Source organism: Macaca mulatta, chromosome 12 (genome assembly GCF_049350105.2).
Source record: "Macaca mulatta isolate MMU2019108-1 chromosome 12, T2T-MMU8v2.0, whole genome shotgun sequence".
In the NCBI taxonomy this organism is placed as follows: domain Eukaryota; kingdom Metazoa; phylum Chordata; class Mammalia; order Primates; family Cercopithecidae; genus Macaca; species Macaca mulatta.
Window position 1 is genome coordinate 96,433,665 of NC_133417.1, and position 17,037 is coordinate 96,450,701.

The 17,037-nt window shown below is 37.6% G+C and overlaps 1 protein-coding gene across 6 annotated transcripts in view; it reads left to right on the forward strand.

The window, feature by feature from the left end:
* MYO1B (myosin IB) overlaps positions 1-17,037 on the forward strand; it is a 181,922-nt gene that overhangs the window by 135,691 nt on the left and 29,194 nt on the right. For all 6 annotated transcript variants that reach the window (XM_028830384.2, XM_015110580.3, NM_001266816.1 and 3 more), the window contains 7 exon segments: positions 3,214-3,318; positions 5,037-5,099; positions 7,570-7,770; positions 8,909-9,135; positions 11,971-12,171; positions 13,801-13,894; positions 14,765-14,914. In XM_028830384.2, the coding sequence (XP_028686217.1) occupies positions 3,214-3,318; positions 5,037-5,099; positions 7,570-7,770; positions 8,909-9,135; positions 11,971-12,171; positions 13,801-13,894; positions 14,765-14,914 (1,041 nt within the window).

Sequence of the window (17,037 nt, forward strand, 5' to 3'; positions counted from 1 at the left end):
GGTTGAAAACCAGGTATTAATTTAATACTCGTATTAATGGAGAAATGTGTTAGACATATACAAGTTGGAGTTCTATGAACCGTTACCAGGCTATTCGTTAATTTTCTGCAGATTATTGATTATTCCTTAAATTTTTGCAAGTTTTTAATCATATGTGAAGTCCCATTTTCCTCCACATTTGAACAGTGCCATCAACTTCAGCTTAGATCACAAGAGAGATGTGTGTCTTTAGCCTTCACTTTGAACAGTAATGGTCATCTGGGTGACCCATGATGTGATGTGTTTTGGAGACTTTGGAGGTGTGTTTGCAATAGATGCTGATTTCTGTGAGGAAGTAAGTTAATTTCTACATCGGTGATTGTGCTATTCTATTTTTGTTCGGGTTTTTTTTTCGCGGGGGCGGGGGGTGTTTTTTTAGCTCTAGGGTAAGGTCAGACAGGCAAGTTTTTGTTATTAGGGCATCTCCAGGAGAATACTCTCTCCTTGTTGGTTTTTGAAAAGGGGCCTCAGCACAGTACTACACAGGGATGTGTCACTGGGGTGGGAAAGGGGAGTTACTTTTGGATCTTGATGGGTCTCTTCCCTGTTCGGCGATCCACCAACCACCGCTGCCCCTGACTCTTTGGGTGGATGTGGACCTTGGATACATGTCATACATGTTTTCTTTTTCCTGATAATTTATAATTAGAAGCATTGGATTTTGAAGGCTTAAAGCTTCAGGCAAGTTACATGATTTATCATTATTTCGGTCAAACCATTTTTATCCTGAAGAACTCTCCCCTAGCAAACCACAGTTCAGACACCACAGGAAGGTATTGTGGGTCCTGTCTTTTGAATTGACTGGATATGGGTCATGATCCAAAGTTTTACACCCATCAAAAATACAGCCTGAATGGTAAAAGCCATCATTTGTAACCATGAATAACTGTCAATACGTGCTCACTTTTAGAAGTTTATTGCTAATTGAGAACTGACTGCATTTTGTGTAATTTGTCCCTTTTTGCACCAGAATGCAGTAAGTATGACCTGTTTGCAGTGCTGGTCTGTTGCATGCTCCTGTGTTAATAGCTTCTCTAGCTGTGTGAGTTTTGCAGTAAGTGGTTGTTGAATAACCGTGTGGATATAAAATACAGAATCCATACAGGAGTTTTTAAAGGTTATGGGCAAATTTAATTTAGTTGTAATTTAATCCTTAAATTGTTTTGTAATTGTGAAGCTTTGCCTCTGGTTTCTAATCTGCTTGTGTGTGTTTCATAGTCCTGTTTTAGAAGTGTACTTTGAGCTGTTCATAGCCACACAATGTGTCTGAGGACACTAGTGCTTTCCTTTCCTTCTCATTATTTGCTGTTTGATGATTTAGCATAATTGGGTTGAAATAGCTCCATGGGCACAGACTTGCCAAATAACAGATTTGCTCCATGAGACTGTTGTCTAAAAAAAAATCAAAGATCTGCTCTTATTAATTTTTTACTTATTATGTTATTAATATTTTACTTATAGGTTTTATTTATAGTTGCATCATATAGGGACATACTTTAGCAAAGCAATTGAGACTTTATGATATATGGAATGCCTTTATGCTGAGTAAATAATAATAAGGCATCTATACTAGACCAACTTCAGTTTCTAATTGAAATTGTTAACTCTGTGAATTTGAGCACAGGGTTTTTAAAAATTTGTGTGAAAATGAGGACTGAGAAGTACCCTTTGTATCTGACTATATTTGTCAAAAGTGTTGAAAATAAATGTTTGCCCTTTAGTAAGACCCTTCAAGACATAAAACAAACAAACTTTCATCCTTGACTAAGTTTAGCATTAACAAGATAAGTCACTGATAGTATATTCACATGTGTTATTTATGACTTCGAGTTTAAAATTTCCTCTGATCACTGCATCACTGGTGATTAGAAATTCCTAGCTGACTTCCAGGAAAGAATGTAGTTAGATGCTGTAGCATAAGTATCATTTTTAAGTTTTCCTAAGTAGGACCAAAATTGATTTTTAAAGATCAACTTTCAGAAGACTCTGTGACTTTTTCACTTCTATCATATGTGGAGGGATTTGAAGGCCGGTGGCTGTGCCTGTTCACAAGGAGCAGTGAGCTTTGGCCACACCATTACATGTGGGCTCTCCTTGCTCGTTAGACCAGGACTAGCCACCATTGTGGGAGAAGAGTCCATTTTACCAATGGTGGAGACATACTATCACTTGCTCCCACTGCCACCATCTTTGGGCAGTAAAGAAAAATAGAGGTGAAAACAACAAGTTTTAGTGTCAGATCTACTTCTTCCTGGATGATGTGGTTCTTGATAAATTTATTCATTTGGTGCCCTCAGGATGTACAGCAATACATTAAGCCCTGCAGTTTATTCAGAAATGATTTAGACATAAAGCTTCTGTCAGTGAATTCATAAGAGATTAATATGAAGGAGAGGCTGCTGAGACTTGTAAGAGTGATCAGGGCTGTGGGCCTTCTACAGAGAGAGGGATTGTTTCTTGTCAGGGAGATGTTTTAATCTTTGGGTCTCCATTTGGAAGGAACTTCATTTGTTCATTCACTCAGCCAGTACATATTGAGAACTTGCTAGGTGTGAGGTGCTATGTAAGGAGTAGGAATACAGTGAACAAGAGAGCATGGTCAGCCCTTGCCCGTAAGAGTGTACAGGCTAGTGAGGCAGATGTATGTGAAGTTATCTGTACATGTGTACAGTTACACATACACACACGTTCATATAACATGATCTATAAAAAGGGTTAGGATGTAAGAGTCAGAGTGAGGGATCTGTCTCTGGATGGGGACAGTAAGAGGTCAGTTCAGGAGGACTTCCTTAAGCTCTGAAGTTTCACCTGAGAATGGAAGATTCAGAACTTGGTGACAGAGATTGTGGAGCTCACTGTGTCTTTGCTGATCTTTCAGCAAAGGAAGTGAGATTGTTTCTAGCTTCTCTGTTTGGGGTGCTTCTCTGTCAACTAAAAATCTTCATCCTTCAAATATTGCATCATTTGTGTGTACTTCATTCATCACTTACTCATGACCCACTCCTCAAGTACCTGCAGTGGGCAAGCGTCTGTCCTAGGAGCCGTGTGCTGGGCTGCAGTTAAATCTGAGAGATCATGCGTGGCATTTCTCATGGATTGAGATGTCTGAGTGTCATTGTTTTGGGAGAGCTAGTGGCATGGTTTATAAGGCTTTTTTTCATTTTCTCCATACAGGACAACAGCTTTGAGCAGTTCATTATTAATTATTGTAATGAAAAGCTGCAACAAATCTTCATTGAACTTACACTTAAAGAAGAGCAGGAGGAGTATATACGGGAGGTAATGTTGAAATGCTTTTTTAAAGTGTTGGTCCTTTTTTACTCATAATATAAATTCTAATTCAGAAAATAGCCTAAACAAGAAGCCATATTCAAAAGGCTACAAACTGTATGATTCCATCTGTCACTCTAGAAGAGGCAAAGCTATAGAGACTGATTGCCTATAAAAAGCTATAGAGTCAGGGGTTGCCAGGAGATAGGAGTCGTGAGAGGGTTGTGGCTGCAAAGAGACAGCACGAGGGAATTTTGGGGACGGATTATGGTGGTGGTTACTTGACATTACACATTTGCCAAAACTTAGAGAACTGTATACCAAAAAAAGTCAGTATCACTGTAAGTAGATTTGAAAATATTTTGAGACTTTTTTCAATATCAAAAAGTATTGAGTATTCAAATTTATAGTAAAAATAGGTAATAGTTATTGAGCGCTTACTACATAGCAGGTATTAAGTGCTATGTGTGGATTGTCTCATTTAATGTAATCTTAAAATAACCAGAAGTAGTGTTTGCAGAGTCTTTTCATCATTAATTTAAAAATATATATTTGCTTTTCATCCTATTATTTTTAAAAATAGCCAGTCTTTTTCCAGGTATAAAATTAGTTATTTCAAAAAATAAAAGGGAGGAATTGTTATGTTTATATTTTTATTTCCTTTTTTGTTTATTTGCCTTAATATTTTAGTAATGATATTACCTGTTTTCCTTTATTTTCTTAGTATCATTTAAAGCCATTAAGGACACTGAATTCTCTTTTATCTTTCTTTCCATATAGATTTTTCTAATGTGATTGTTATCCCCAGTGACTTAGTAAAACAACCCATTTACTCGAAAGCTAAATCATAAATATTTCATCTTTATTTTTTAGAGTACTCATTATGCTTCAGAAATGTTTTATACTTGTCTGGCACCTTTTGGTAACATAAATATTCTAAAAGCACGATTCATTCTTTTCCTGTCTTCTCATCATGAAGAGAATGCCCAAACTTTGATGGGTAACTTAAAACAGTTTGTGCAGATCGTTTAAAACACTTCTAAGAATATATAGAAAGATTCCTAGCTTGCTTTATGAATAGAAGACAAATAAATGTTTACATTTATAGACAGAATGTAAGTAGACACAGAAAGATTACATTTGGCTTTACGGATTTGGCTTTGTAGCCAGTGTTAGAACCAGTGGATAGGTTTTCATGTCTTTCCTTATGTTGAAAATACTCTGTGGTAGCGCTGGCCTTTTTTTAGCACTTGAAAGAGTTAACTTCCCTAAAACACAAGACTGACTCTAAAATTAATTTTTTTCCTTATGATTACAGATTCAGAACAGAAGAATCTAGGCCTTAAATTCTTGGGATCAAGTTCTAACTTATTTCCTTATAAACATTGTAAACATACACAAAGTAATATTGACCCAAGGGCCTGTTGAGTAAATATTTGGCCCAGGGCCAGTGAAGTGCATGGGAAATTGCTGCAGATGGGAGAGTGGAATGGAAGGCAGTCTCAGAACAGGTCAAGGGTGTTTGCTTCAATCAGATTATGTCAGTGGTAGGCAGCTGCATTGAGAAAGTTTTGGGAACTGCCTGTGACATTTGCAGTACCCATTCTGTAAAGAAAATAAATTCAGAGAGGAAGGAAATATGATAAGATGGGCAAAGTCTGCTTTATGGATGGTAGTGTCGTGGCTTCATCTTGTGTCATTGGATTTTGTTCTGTTTTGTCTTTTAGGATATAGAATGGACTCACATTGACTACTTCAATAATGCTATCATTTGTGACCTAATAGAAAATGTGAGTACTTAGGTACAGTTTTCTAAAGAATATTTTAGTACTATAATTCACCCTTACAAATGTTCTCAGTGCCTCAGTGTTAAGCATTAGTATTTTCACTGTTATACACACACACATACACACATACACACACACACACATATATGTTAAGGAACTGCAGAGTTCTAGAGATTTTATTGTAGCCCTAAGAGATCATACACAGTTCTTGAACACATACATAGACAGCTGGGTGTTTTGATACTTAGCCAGGATCCCCTGTGGCCATATCACAACACCCGTTTATGACCTTCAGACACCAGGCCTTAAAGGTACCAGCCTTTCTTGTATGGTTGGATTCCAGGTCTATTCCATGGCTCCTGGGCGTGTGAGTACTGATCAGAGTAGGCTCTGAGCAGCCCTCAGTTTTTTGCCAAATCATAATATTCATTTCATTCCCAAAGCTCTGATGACCTCTTAACATACTATTCAGCAGGTATTATATTAAGTTTAAGAGACATAAAGGGACGACCCCTGGAGCTGCGTTAAGTGGGACCCCAGAAGTGGCTCTAGTACAGCTGTAGCATTGATTCAGATCATACATGCAGAGGGCATTGCATGTGTGACTGCAGGTGGCCAGGGACCTGGAATTTTTCAGGTGACCCAAGTATGTGCGTATGCGAAAAGGCTTAAAGTGTGAAAAATTATTGGATAATTTCGAGTAAGCTTTCTGCGTCCAAGATTTTTGTTTTTAGATCATATTCTGTAGTTTATTATAAATGAATTAAATGTAGGAAGACTGGTTTGGTGTGTGGAAAACAGGAAACTAATTTATGCTTGGGATTACTTAATACCTGATTTTGAATAAGTAATTTGAAACAGTGTATAAGCTTTATTGTCCTGCAGTAAGCAAGACCAGTTTAGTGAGGTGAGTGCTGTGTTTAAGGAATACGATCACGTGCTCTGAATGAATATCAAATCATTTTCTACTCATCTTTTACAAAGCTTTTTGGGAAATATGTAATTAGCCAGTATTTTTTTCCTCAGTATTCAGCACATTCCTAAAAGTTGTTTCTCTGATTAAATTGAACATAAAAACAATATTCTAAGGCGTCACTATTTTTCAATAAGAAATAAACTGTGTTTCAGAAAATCTGAACAATGTTGAATGGGAACACTAATATTCCATGTAAGCAGTTCAGATCTCTGATTTTGGCTCTGAAAAGTGAATTTCCTAAAAATTTTCCTGGTACATTTTGTGAAGGAGGTAATTTGCTATGGGAATCTTAAGTTTCAGATTTCTGGTTAGTATGTTTTCCTTGATAAATATAACCTTGCATTTAATTATTCTCTTTTAAGAAGGGGAGAAAAAGAACAGTGGTAATACACTTAATTTAAGTAGATTATCTCAGCCAAAAATTCACTTGCAATATGATTGAAGAAGCTCATGTTCACATAGGAACCTGGGTATATAAAGGAAATGTTTCCTTCCAGCATCATTAAACAATAATGTTTGTTCTGGGGGGATGTTATGAACACACTTGATTCCTGAGAGTCCACACTTCCCCAGGGTTTTGTGTGGAATGAATAAATGCTGGTCAGAGGATGTCGTGGCCTTGTGAGAAGAAGGGGAGAGGAACCAGAGGACTTTGCCTGGGTGGAAGTAGGTGGGGTTGATGGTCAGTGGAGTGGATTGTTTTTGGAATTAAGACTTATGACCCCATAGGGGCAGTCCATGGAGCAGCAGTCTTTATTTAGCAAAGTAGAAGCTTCCTGACTTCTGGTTCAGTTTAGGGCTGACCACTCTTGGAATAAAAATGACCAGAGGGTCTAGATATGCAACAAACAAATTTTCACCTATGTTTAACATCCATTTAGAAATTCCACATGAATTTCTAAAATCTAAATCTATATGAAACAGATATTCTTGAAAGCAGCTTGATTGCAGTGATTGTTAAAAGCAGCATCTCAAATCACAGCATTTTTTTCTAGAAAATTAACTTTATTTTGAACACATGAACAATTTGGAAACACAGAAAACGAGTTTCCTTCTTAGGAGTGAATCAAATAATGGCCTTAGAAGACTGTGCTTTGTGATTTGAGACATGTTATAGAGGCTGCATTGTCACATTCATTTCTGCTTTTAGGTTTGTTTTTGAATCTTTGAGATCCAACTTGTCTTTTTCTAAGAGTATACATTTCAGTCATCATCAGGCTAAGGTGTCTGAGGCAACTCCCAGGTACTGTTGTGCGGGGAGAGAGAGACCAAGAAGACACACTCTTCCCAACCACACCACCATAAACACACCTGGGATCCTTCAGGAAAGAGCTGATTCCTGAGGCTTTTGTTACTGTTTTGATTCTCTGCTTTTTGTTATAACTGAACAGACTTTTCTTGTGACTAAGTTGATTGTGTTTGATGGTGTCATTAGGAATAATTATTAAAACAATACAGTGAGGAAGGAAGGAAACTTTTTTATTTCCTTTTTCCCAGAACACAAATGGGATCCTGGCCATGCTGGATGAGGAGTGCCTCAGACCTGGCACAGTCACTGATGAGACCTTCTTAGAAAAGCTGAACCAAGTATGTGCCACCCACCAGCACTTTGAGAGCAGGATGAGCAAGTGCTCTCGGTTCCTCAACGACACGTCTCTGCCTCACAGCTGCTTCAGGATCCAGCATTATGCTGGAAAGGTATGGGGGAGCTGTGAGCACCCAGTCAGGCCTGCCAAGTTACCCCTGCAAGGAGGCTGTGCCTCAGAGACGGGCGTTCGAAACCCCATTAACTTGTGAGGACAAATTGAGCTGCGCTAAAGTGGTTGAATCAATAAATATTCAATAGAAATAGAATCTGGACCATGATGACTAAAATCTTATTGATATAGAAAACCGAAAGCAAAGCTAATGGACTTAATGAAGAGTCTAAATATATTTTTTGAATCAAACTCTTAAGCTATCCTATATAACATATCTATTAACACTATTGAAGGAGACTTGCCAGTACAAATTAGGAGTCAGTAAAGACTTAAGGCTTTAAAAACACAAGCCATTTAACAAAAATAATGAATTCTTTGAGATTTTGAAATGACATTAGGGAAAATATTTACTTTTTTTAAAAAGTACTTATTTATTTGGTTAATATTTGGGGGAATTAATTTTATGCCATCTAATATATAAAGACAACCCTGAAAACAATCTTAACTGAAAAATCTTTAGAATCCTGAAAGATTATTGATTAGAGCTAATACTTCCTTTTTCATAAAATTGCAAACTTCAAAGGGGAAAAAATGCTTGATTATACATTTGTAAAAATTCAGTTTATAGTACCTGAATTATCTTTAATTTCAGAATGTTAGAACTTGGTACCTTATGTTTTTATTAGCCTATATTATTAAAAGATAATTTCTGATCAGTTTTTCTTCTGCTTCAGGGTATTTATGAAAATGTTAGTATTGTTTCTGTTTTGCCCCATCTACTTTTAAACAGACTAGAATTGGCATATGAGAACTAAAAAATAAAAGTAAAACCCCAGAATATTTTCAGACTCCTAAAAAAATGCAAAATCCTTTGAAAATGTTATGATAACATTTTTGGAGTTTATTCTTGCAAATCCTGAATGGTAATAGAATTTATTTTGATCTTGTCTGTGATTTAGACAGATGGAATTTAAACTTGGAGGCGAACTCAGTATGAGAGTGTGACTAACGTGTCAGGGATTTTTTGATGGTGAAGGAAGAGGCTGCAGTGTAGATAGTCTTGGAGTATTTTTAATAGTTGTTTGACATTATAGCATGCAATGTGCCTGTCATTGAGTTCCATGTGCTGCTTATAGGTGCTGTACCAGGTGGAAGGATTTGTTGACAAAAACAACGACCTTCTCTATCGAGACCTGTCCCAAGCCATGTGGAAGGCCAGCCATGCCCTCATCAAGTCTTTGTTCCCCGAAGGGAATCCCGCCAAGATCAACCTGAAAAGGCCTCCTACAGCAGGCTCACAGTTCAAGGCATCCGTGGCCACTCTGATGAAGAACCTACAGACCAAGAACCCAAACTATATTAGGTATTTCCGGCACATAAAACTTTCACAGTTCAAATGTGAGAGCACCCCGAAGGAATATCATTTTTCCCTTTGTTTCAATCTGAGTGTAGCCCAAGCAGAGAGTAACTAAAGTACTTACAGATTAAATAATACCTTATCTGGGATTGGCTTAAAAAATGCTCCACTATCCTTTCCCCTAAAATAAGAAAGTAAAAAACTAAAGTGTGGTGGAGAAGATAGTAGATACTTAATGAAGCTCAGTGGTTGACACCTAGGTGTTTTCAACTTTCTTTATGTTTATTATTATTTTTTTTTAATGGCAAGTTAACAAAATGTAAGTGTTTTTTCTGGTCAGTGTTTTGCAGAAAACTTGTTGGCTTCATTTGGGATTCTTGTTATTTTAGCTTAGAGCACAGCATTGAAGCAAGGCTTTAGTTACAACTCTGGCACTTCTTAGGAGACATGCACTGTTTTCTTCCCTGTGAGAGGTGTAGGCCTAGAGAAAGTAATGATTCCTAAAGCAATCTGAATTTTTTTCAAGGCAGTAGAAAGAACTTCTTAAAAGGGGCCGGGCGTGGTGGCTCACACCTCTAATCCCAACACTTTGGGAGGCGGAGTCGGGTGGATCACCTTAGGTCAGGAGTTCGAGACTAGCCTGGCCAGCATGGCAAAACCCTGTCTCTACTAAAAATATAAAAAATTAGCCGGGCATGGTGGCGGGAACCTATAATCCCAGCTTCTTGGGAGGCTGAGGCAGAAGAATCGCTTGGACCCAGGAGGCAGAGTTTGCCGTGAGCCGAGGTTGCGCCGCTGCACTCCAGCCTGGGCGACAGAGCAAGACTACGTCTCAAAAAAAAAAAAAAAAAAAAAAATTCTAGAGCTCTCTTTTTCTGCTTCTAGGGCATCTTAGACAAAACTCTCTAGATTTAGTGAAGACCAGCTAGGATTAGAGTTTGCTATGTGTGTATTTGGTGAGCTAGATAATAGAAGGAATGTGTCTGGTGGGTCAGATTTCACAGAGCACACCCATACCCACAAATACCTTCTATAGTTGTCTTTGAAAATGCAGTTATGAGGCAACTAGAGTGAAGAATATTTTTGTGTTTAGTTTGTGTGCCTGATATTTATATTCACAGAAATGTAAGTAGACAAAACCCTCTGGTTTGATTGCCGTCGGATTAGAACATATGTTGGAGAGGATCCTAGTTTCAAAAAAAATCCAAGAAACTTTCTGTGATGAATTGCTTTTGTTATTCTCAATTGAATGAATTTTTTTTGCATCTTAAGTATATTTTATTGAGGTATCATTTATGTGAAGTGATATGCACAGTTCTGAAGTGAACAGTTCAATTTTTTTTTTAACCATTCTATATACTTTAGTGACCACCACCCAGGCTAAGACGTAAAACATTTCCATTACCTCAGAAAGCTTCTTCATTCCCCTCCTTTTTTAAATTTTTAGAATTTTTCTAAGAAATCTTAATTAATAAACCCCAAGGTTGTAAATATATTATTGTATATTTCCTTCTAGAAGCTTTGTAGTTTCAGATTTCATATTTAGGTATGTTTCCCCCCAGTGTAGATATCCTGTTGCACTAACACCATGTTGAAAAGAAAACAGTCTCCTTTTCCCATTGATTTGCTTTGTGGCCTTTATTGATAATCAGTTGAATGTATATATAGGGGTCTGAACTTACTAGGCTGTTCCATTTATCTATTTGTCCGTCTTTCTTTAAGCCAGAGAGTAGACATTATTTTTATAAATGGTAAAAGAGAAAGCATAGTAACACTGATGCCCAACAACCTAAGATGTAGTTGTCCACGTAAGTGTGTAATTTCACAGTTGTAGTTAGGCAGCCATAATCATGAATGTTTAAGTATTAGTTAGGACACAGGGATTGCTACAGTATGATCCAAAGCTAACAATGATTTAAGCAAGACTGATGTTTATTTCTTGAGTAACTTCTAAGTATGAGGACTCCAGAGCTGACAGGGCAGCTCCTTCTGTTTGGTGGCTCTGCCGTTTCCTGGATGTGTTCCTCGTCTGCATGGTCAAAGATGGCTGTCCACCACGTCAACATTTGCAGCCAGCAGTAAGCTGGAGGAGACCAAGGGGAGAGCCCATCCCTTCTTTTAAGAACACTGACTGGAGGCTGCAGATATTACTTCCCCTCTGATCCTAGCGGCCAGAAGTTGCTCACCTGGCCACACCTACTTGCAAAGGAGGTTGGAAAATAAAGCTTTTCCCTGGACAGCAAAGTGCCCTGTTAAGAAAGGAGAGCAGATATAGGGAGGAAACAGTGTTTTTAATCTTTTTATTGAGGTATAATACATATACATTAAAGTGCATGGATCTTAACTGTACAGCTTCTTGAAGTTTTACAGATGTATGTGCTTGTGTTACCCCATCCAGACCAAGTGGTAAAACATTCCCATCAGTCCAGAAGGTTCCCTTGTGTCCCTTGCATGTCGATCCCCCACTACTACCTCTCCCCAGAGGTAACAGCAATACTGATTTTTAACCATGAGTTAGTTTTGCTTGAACTTGATATAAATGGAATCATAACTACAGCATGTACTCTTGTGTTGGACTTTCACTCAATGAAATGTCAGTGATACTCATCCACATTATTGCATTTATTAGTGTGTTCTTTTTAAAATTACTGTGCCTGCAGTATTGTATTTATTTTTAGGTTGTTGTAAAATGATTTGAAATAATTTCAAAAGTAATGACTGGGTTTCTTAAGAATAACAATTGTTTTGCTGTGAAACAGTTATACATAATACTTTATTAAAACATACACAATTGTATCCATAAGAGGCAGTTTGTAACCTAAAATCTTTGTAATCTTTAAGGTGTATCAAACCGAATGATAAAAAAGCAGCACACATCTTCACCGAGGCTCTAGTGTGTCATCAGATCAGGTACCTGGGGCTTTTGGAGAACGTCCGAGTGCGGAGGGCAGGCTACGCCTTCAGGCAGGCTTATGAACCTTGCCTAGAAAGATACAAAATGCTTTGTAAACAGACATGGCCTCATTGGAAAGGACCAGCCAGGTAAGAAATTCAGTGACCATATTTAATAATGAATGTTTTAAGTAGTCAAATAATATGGGGTTTTTTTCCACATAAAATTCATAAAACAGAATTTTATGAAAAACTGAGTGTAACCTCTGTTTTGGACCTTCTTCCATTAGGATACCATTTTGTGCTAAGGTCAAAACAAGACTTATCAAATCCACATTTGGGACTTGTGTGGCAATAACATTAATTTTTAGAATATTTCCAAGGTAGGTTCGTAGGAGGTGATTTGTAATTTGATACATTTATATTTGTGTAGAATCATAGAAGGGTAGAATTAGAGACAGGTTGGATTACCACTTGTCACTTTTCCCATGAAAAATTTGGCTGCAGAGAGAGTCAGTGGGTGGGTGAAGGTCCCTCTCTTTGCCTAGATCTGTACCAGTTAATCGATAGACAATACAAGCAGGTAGGATTCACAGTGTCAGTGTTACTGCTGGGAAAGCTAGATTAGAGAATTTAGCTTGGACCTGGTGCCATACAGCTTTCAGCTGGTCTGACCTGAATTGCATTTACTCATCCAGTCCCAGACAGAGTGCTGGACACCGCAGGCCCAGTGGTGCATCCCCATGTCCTGCAAGCTCTCCCTGGGCAGAGAGAACTGTGTACTGACGGGCAGCTGCTGCAGGAGAGAAATGGAGCCTTGCTTGTTCAGTGACCTTCCTTCTGCTCTCACCAATCAGAGAGGCTGCTCCTCCGCAGGCTGAAGAAGCTTGCCCCTGAATACTGCTGGACGGCTGACATGCCTGTTCCATGGGCATGGGCAGGATATGGGCGATTTTCATTTAACGATATTGATATTGCCTACACATTCTCAGTGCACCTGGCCTTTCACAGGAACATCAGCACTCTTAGGACACTTACCTTGTATTATAAGAAGATCTAGAAACTACAGATGTATGGTGTGGTCTCTGATGCCTAATTTAATACCCTAATTTAATGTAGGATCTGGGTACTGTTTCAGTTCCCATTGCTAATTTCCAGAGTATTATGGTAAACAGGTACCATAATACAGAACATGTATTCACTCGCTGCCTGGCATCTAGTCCTCAGGTGGGTGGAGTGAGGTTTAGTTCTAAAGACTGATGTTGAAACCAGGGTCAAGGATGGAGAGGTCAGGGCCAAGTCCAGTTCTTGCTCCCATGGGGTAAAGCCCACGTTTCTTAGTGTCCCATTGGTCTGGGACTGTCTCTTGGACTCTGCTTGTATTCTCAGGGGCAGAAACAATGTTTAAAATATTTTCAGGAATTAACTGAGTGAGTTTAAAATAGATCTGAGTTTCTTGCACACCCTCCTGGCCCAGGTTGGTACATCGTTATACGTATGTTTGATACAAGTATTGCCTCTACTAATGAAATCAAGAAATTGGCTTTAATACCACATTTTCTTAGAATATATAGTTCTGAACCCAAATTTACTTTTTCGGTGTTTACTGGACTTGGTTTAATTTGTGGAAAATTCTTTGATAGAAGGATGATTACTGAAAGAGCAGTCACACGTGGAAATGAAGCTATGTTTTATACCACTGAGAACCTGATAACCGTGGTAGAAGATAAAACTTTTTGTAACTCAGAAAACTCATTGTTTTTATTTTTATTTTTTTAGGTCTGGTGTGGAGGTCCTATTTAATGAATTAGAGATTCCCGTGGAAGAATACTCCTTTGGTAGATCAAAGATTTTCATCCGAAACCCAAGAACAGTATGTAACCAAAACCTTTGCATTCTAAACTTAAGTTGGAATCATATAGGAAAGTTCTTAAAATATGTTTAACTTTATAACATTATATGAGAGGCTACCATGAATGTCACAAAACACTTGTGTGTTTATCTACAAATAACCAAGAGGCATGGACAGATAAGGGGTAGTGGAAGAATGTGTACTTTTTATGGACCATCAAAGTCTTTGCTCTGACAGAGTTTACAACACTTAAGAAATCACAAAGAAACTGTTAGGACAACAGTACAACGTTCATAGCAACTGCAGGTAAATTCAGTCTGTATTTGTAATACCTGAATTATACGTTAATTTTAAGAACTACAGCCCTATTATTTAGAGACACAGGAAAGCACTAAAATGAAAAAAATGTTTTAAGTAAAAAAATACTTTTCACATTCTACCTCATAGAACCCCAAGGAAATATTTTTGTCAATGAATAGATGAGTGTGAAGTATAATGAGTATAGCAGGTGACTGGTAATTTGGAAATGTTGAGATTTTGGAAAGTGTTTAATTCATTTAAGAGAGAATTTTCCAGCATCTGCCTTCCATTAGTAATTTGCATCCTCATAGACTGTGTGAAGGTAAACTTAAGCTCAATTCAGCCCCTCTCTGATTTGTCATAAATTCTGAATCACTGGAATAAAAATTGTAAGTCTTTCATGAATTCATCAAAATAATTTTCTCACGGACCATTATCCATATCACGTATAATGAATATGGTTATTCAATTCTTTTTTTCAATGTAATTGACTCCAACATGATGGCATTTTTGTCTCTTGAAAATTCCTTTCGGTGTGTGCTGTGAGGTTTCAGAGGATTTTTAATAAGACCATCTATCATTTCTTATTAGTTATTCAAATTAGAAGACCTGAGGAAGCAACGCCTGGAGGACTTGGCCACTCTCATTCAGAAGATCTACCGGGGGTGGAAATGCCGCACACACTTCCTGCTAATGAAAAAAAGCCAAATTGTGATTGCCGCCTGGTATAGGAGATATGCGGTAAGAGTCTCAATCATTTTAAATCAGTAATAACAATGCTCATTTGCCAACATTTATTATGCACTTACCATGTATGTGATTTTTACACACTTAATTCTCCCGACAACCTCATGTTCTTAATGGTTCTTTTTTTTAAAGATGAGAAAACTAAGACACTAAGCTGTTAAGTAATTTGCCCACAGCCACATAGCTGTAAGTGATAGAGCTGGGATTTTAATCCAAGACAGTATTAGAGCTCAAGTTCATTGTACCACACTGCCTTTCACTGATCTAGCTGTATTTGGTTGGAAATACATTTTTAATTTGGTCATCAGATTGGAAGAGACAATGTCCTTTAAACTTTTGATTTGGTTGGGCTAGTTTTTCAAAGTAATTGGCTATTCTTTATTGTAGCAGCTTTGAAAGTGGCTTTAATTCCTGAAAGCTAATGTCATGTTTTTGTAGATTTCTGGTGTTGGTTAAAGGATTGAGTTCTCTTTAGTCCTTAGGTATCTGGCTCTGTTAACTATAGGGGAAAGATTCAATAATAAATAGTGTTGACCTAATTAATATGAAGTTTCTTTTTGGCATTTCCTTCCTCACTTGATTGTAGAGGTTTTGTTGAAGGCATACCGCAGGTTTGAGAGAAGTCTGAAGGTTTGCCTCAAGGTTAATTGAAACTTGGGCTGTGTTCTCACAAAATGAATTAGATTTGCACTCACATCTCCTTTCTCATATTCTTCCTCTCTTTCAGCCATAAAGAGACTTTGCTATAGGACTGTATATAATCGAGATATAATTTACGCTGACCTGTTCTCACATAATACATTTTGGTTTATTATTTCCAAGTTTTACAAATTAATGAGGTACTTAAGTGATTAAGCTAAAGAAAATCAGCTTGAGAGTATCTTTACAATGGCTCATGCTAGTTAAGATTATAACCAGCAGTATAAGTCTTAAAATATGAATCTGCCCAGCCATGTGAATGATAGAGTCATTCATATGCATTCTGCAAAGGCACTTTGGACTGTTATCACCCAGCCTGGTGGCCGTGGAGTCTCCTCTGTACACATAGTAGCATCCTTAACTCTGCTGCAGATTCATAATGCTCTGTTTTCTGTTTGGCTGAGAAAGGGAGGACCAACAAGTAAGCAGTCCTCAAGGAGCCCTTTTTATAATTTCTTATTTTGAGGTCATTAAGAAAAGTTTACAAGTGTGCTGGATTCATCTGTCTTGAATTCTACAAATATTTTTAAAACATGTTAGCAAGGTGGACAAAACAACCTAATTCCTGACTTCCTAACGCTTATATCTAGTGAAAGACAATATGCATTTAAGCAAACAAATAATCAGAACAATTATAGACTGTTGTAAGTGCTAGGAAGGAAACAGAGAACTGAGATAAAGAATAATGGGGAGGCGGGATGTGACCTAAGAGTGGTCAAGGAGAAACTTCTGGGAGGGGCCATTTGATCAGAAGGATGAGAAAGAACAGGCAATACCAAGAACTAGGAAGATCAAGTATTATTTGTACCTTTTCTCCCAGTATAAATATTTAATATCACCAGATTTTAAAATGTCACTATGTATCATTAGTTCATGATGTCAGGAGTTATAAGCAATATTAGTTTGTAGAATGAAAACTAAGAATAGCTCCAGTTTTAGAAAATGCATTAACTTTGCTCTAGTGTTACATCTCTTTCAAAATTTGAACTACATACCTCAACCAGTTCACTGCATGTTACTCAAGCCAGTGATTAAACTCATTATTTTCCGTCAACCAGATAACTCAAAAGATTTCTTGAATGCTTCTTTTTAGTTGCTGGTTACTTTTAAGTTATTCCATATTTTGTGATATTTCATGTTTCCTAGAGATGAATTTTCAAGTGAGATGTAGTTATTTTCAAGACATTTATGAATTAAAAAAAAAAAACCACAGAGGTTACCAAATGGATGTCAGAGTGATGGTCAGATACCATAGCTGTAGGTTGTTCATACATCTGTGGAATATTACTCTGGGACAAATCCTAGAGATTTTCCATCTCCTCATTTAACAGCTGGGGAAACTGAGGCTCAGAGAAGGTGAGTGCCTTGTCTGAGGTCCCAGGATCCTCTTGGATTTTCTCCCTGGCATCCTTTTTTTG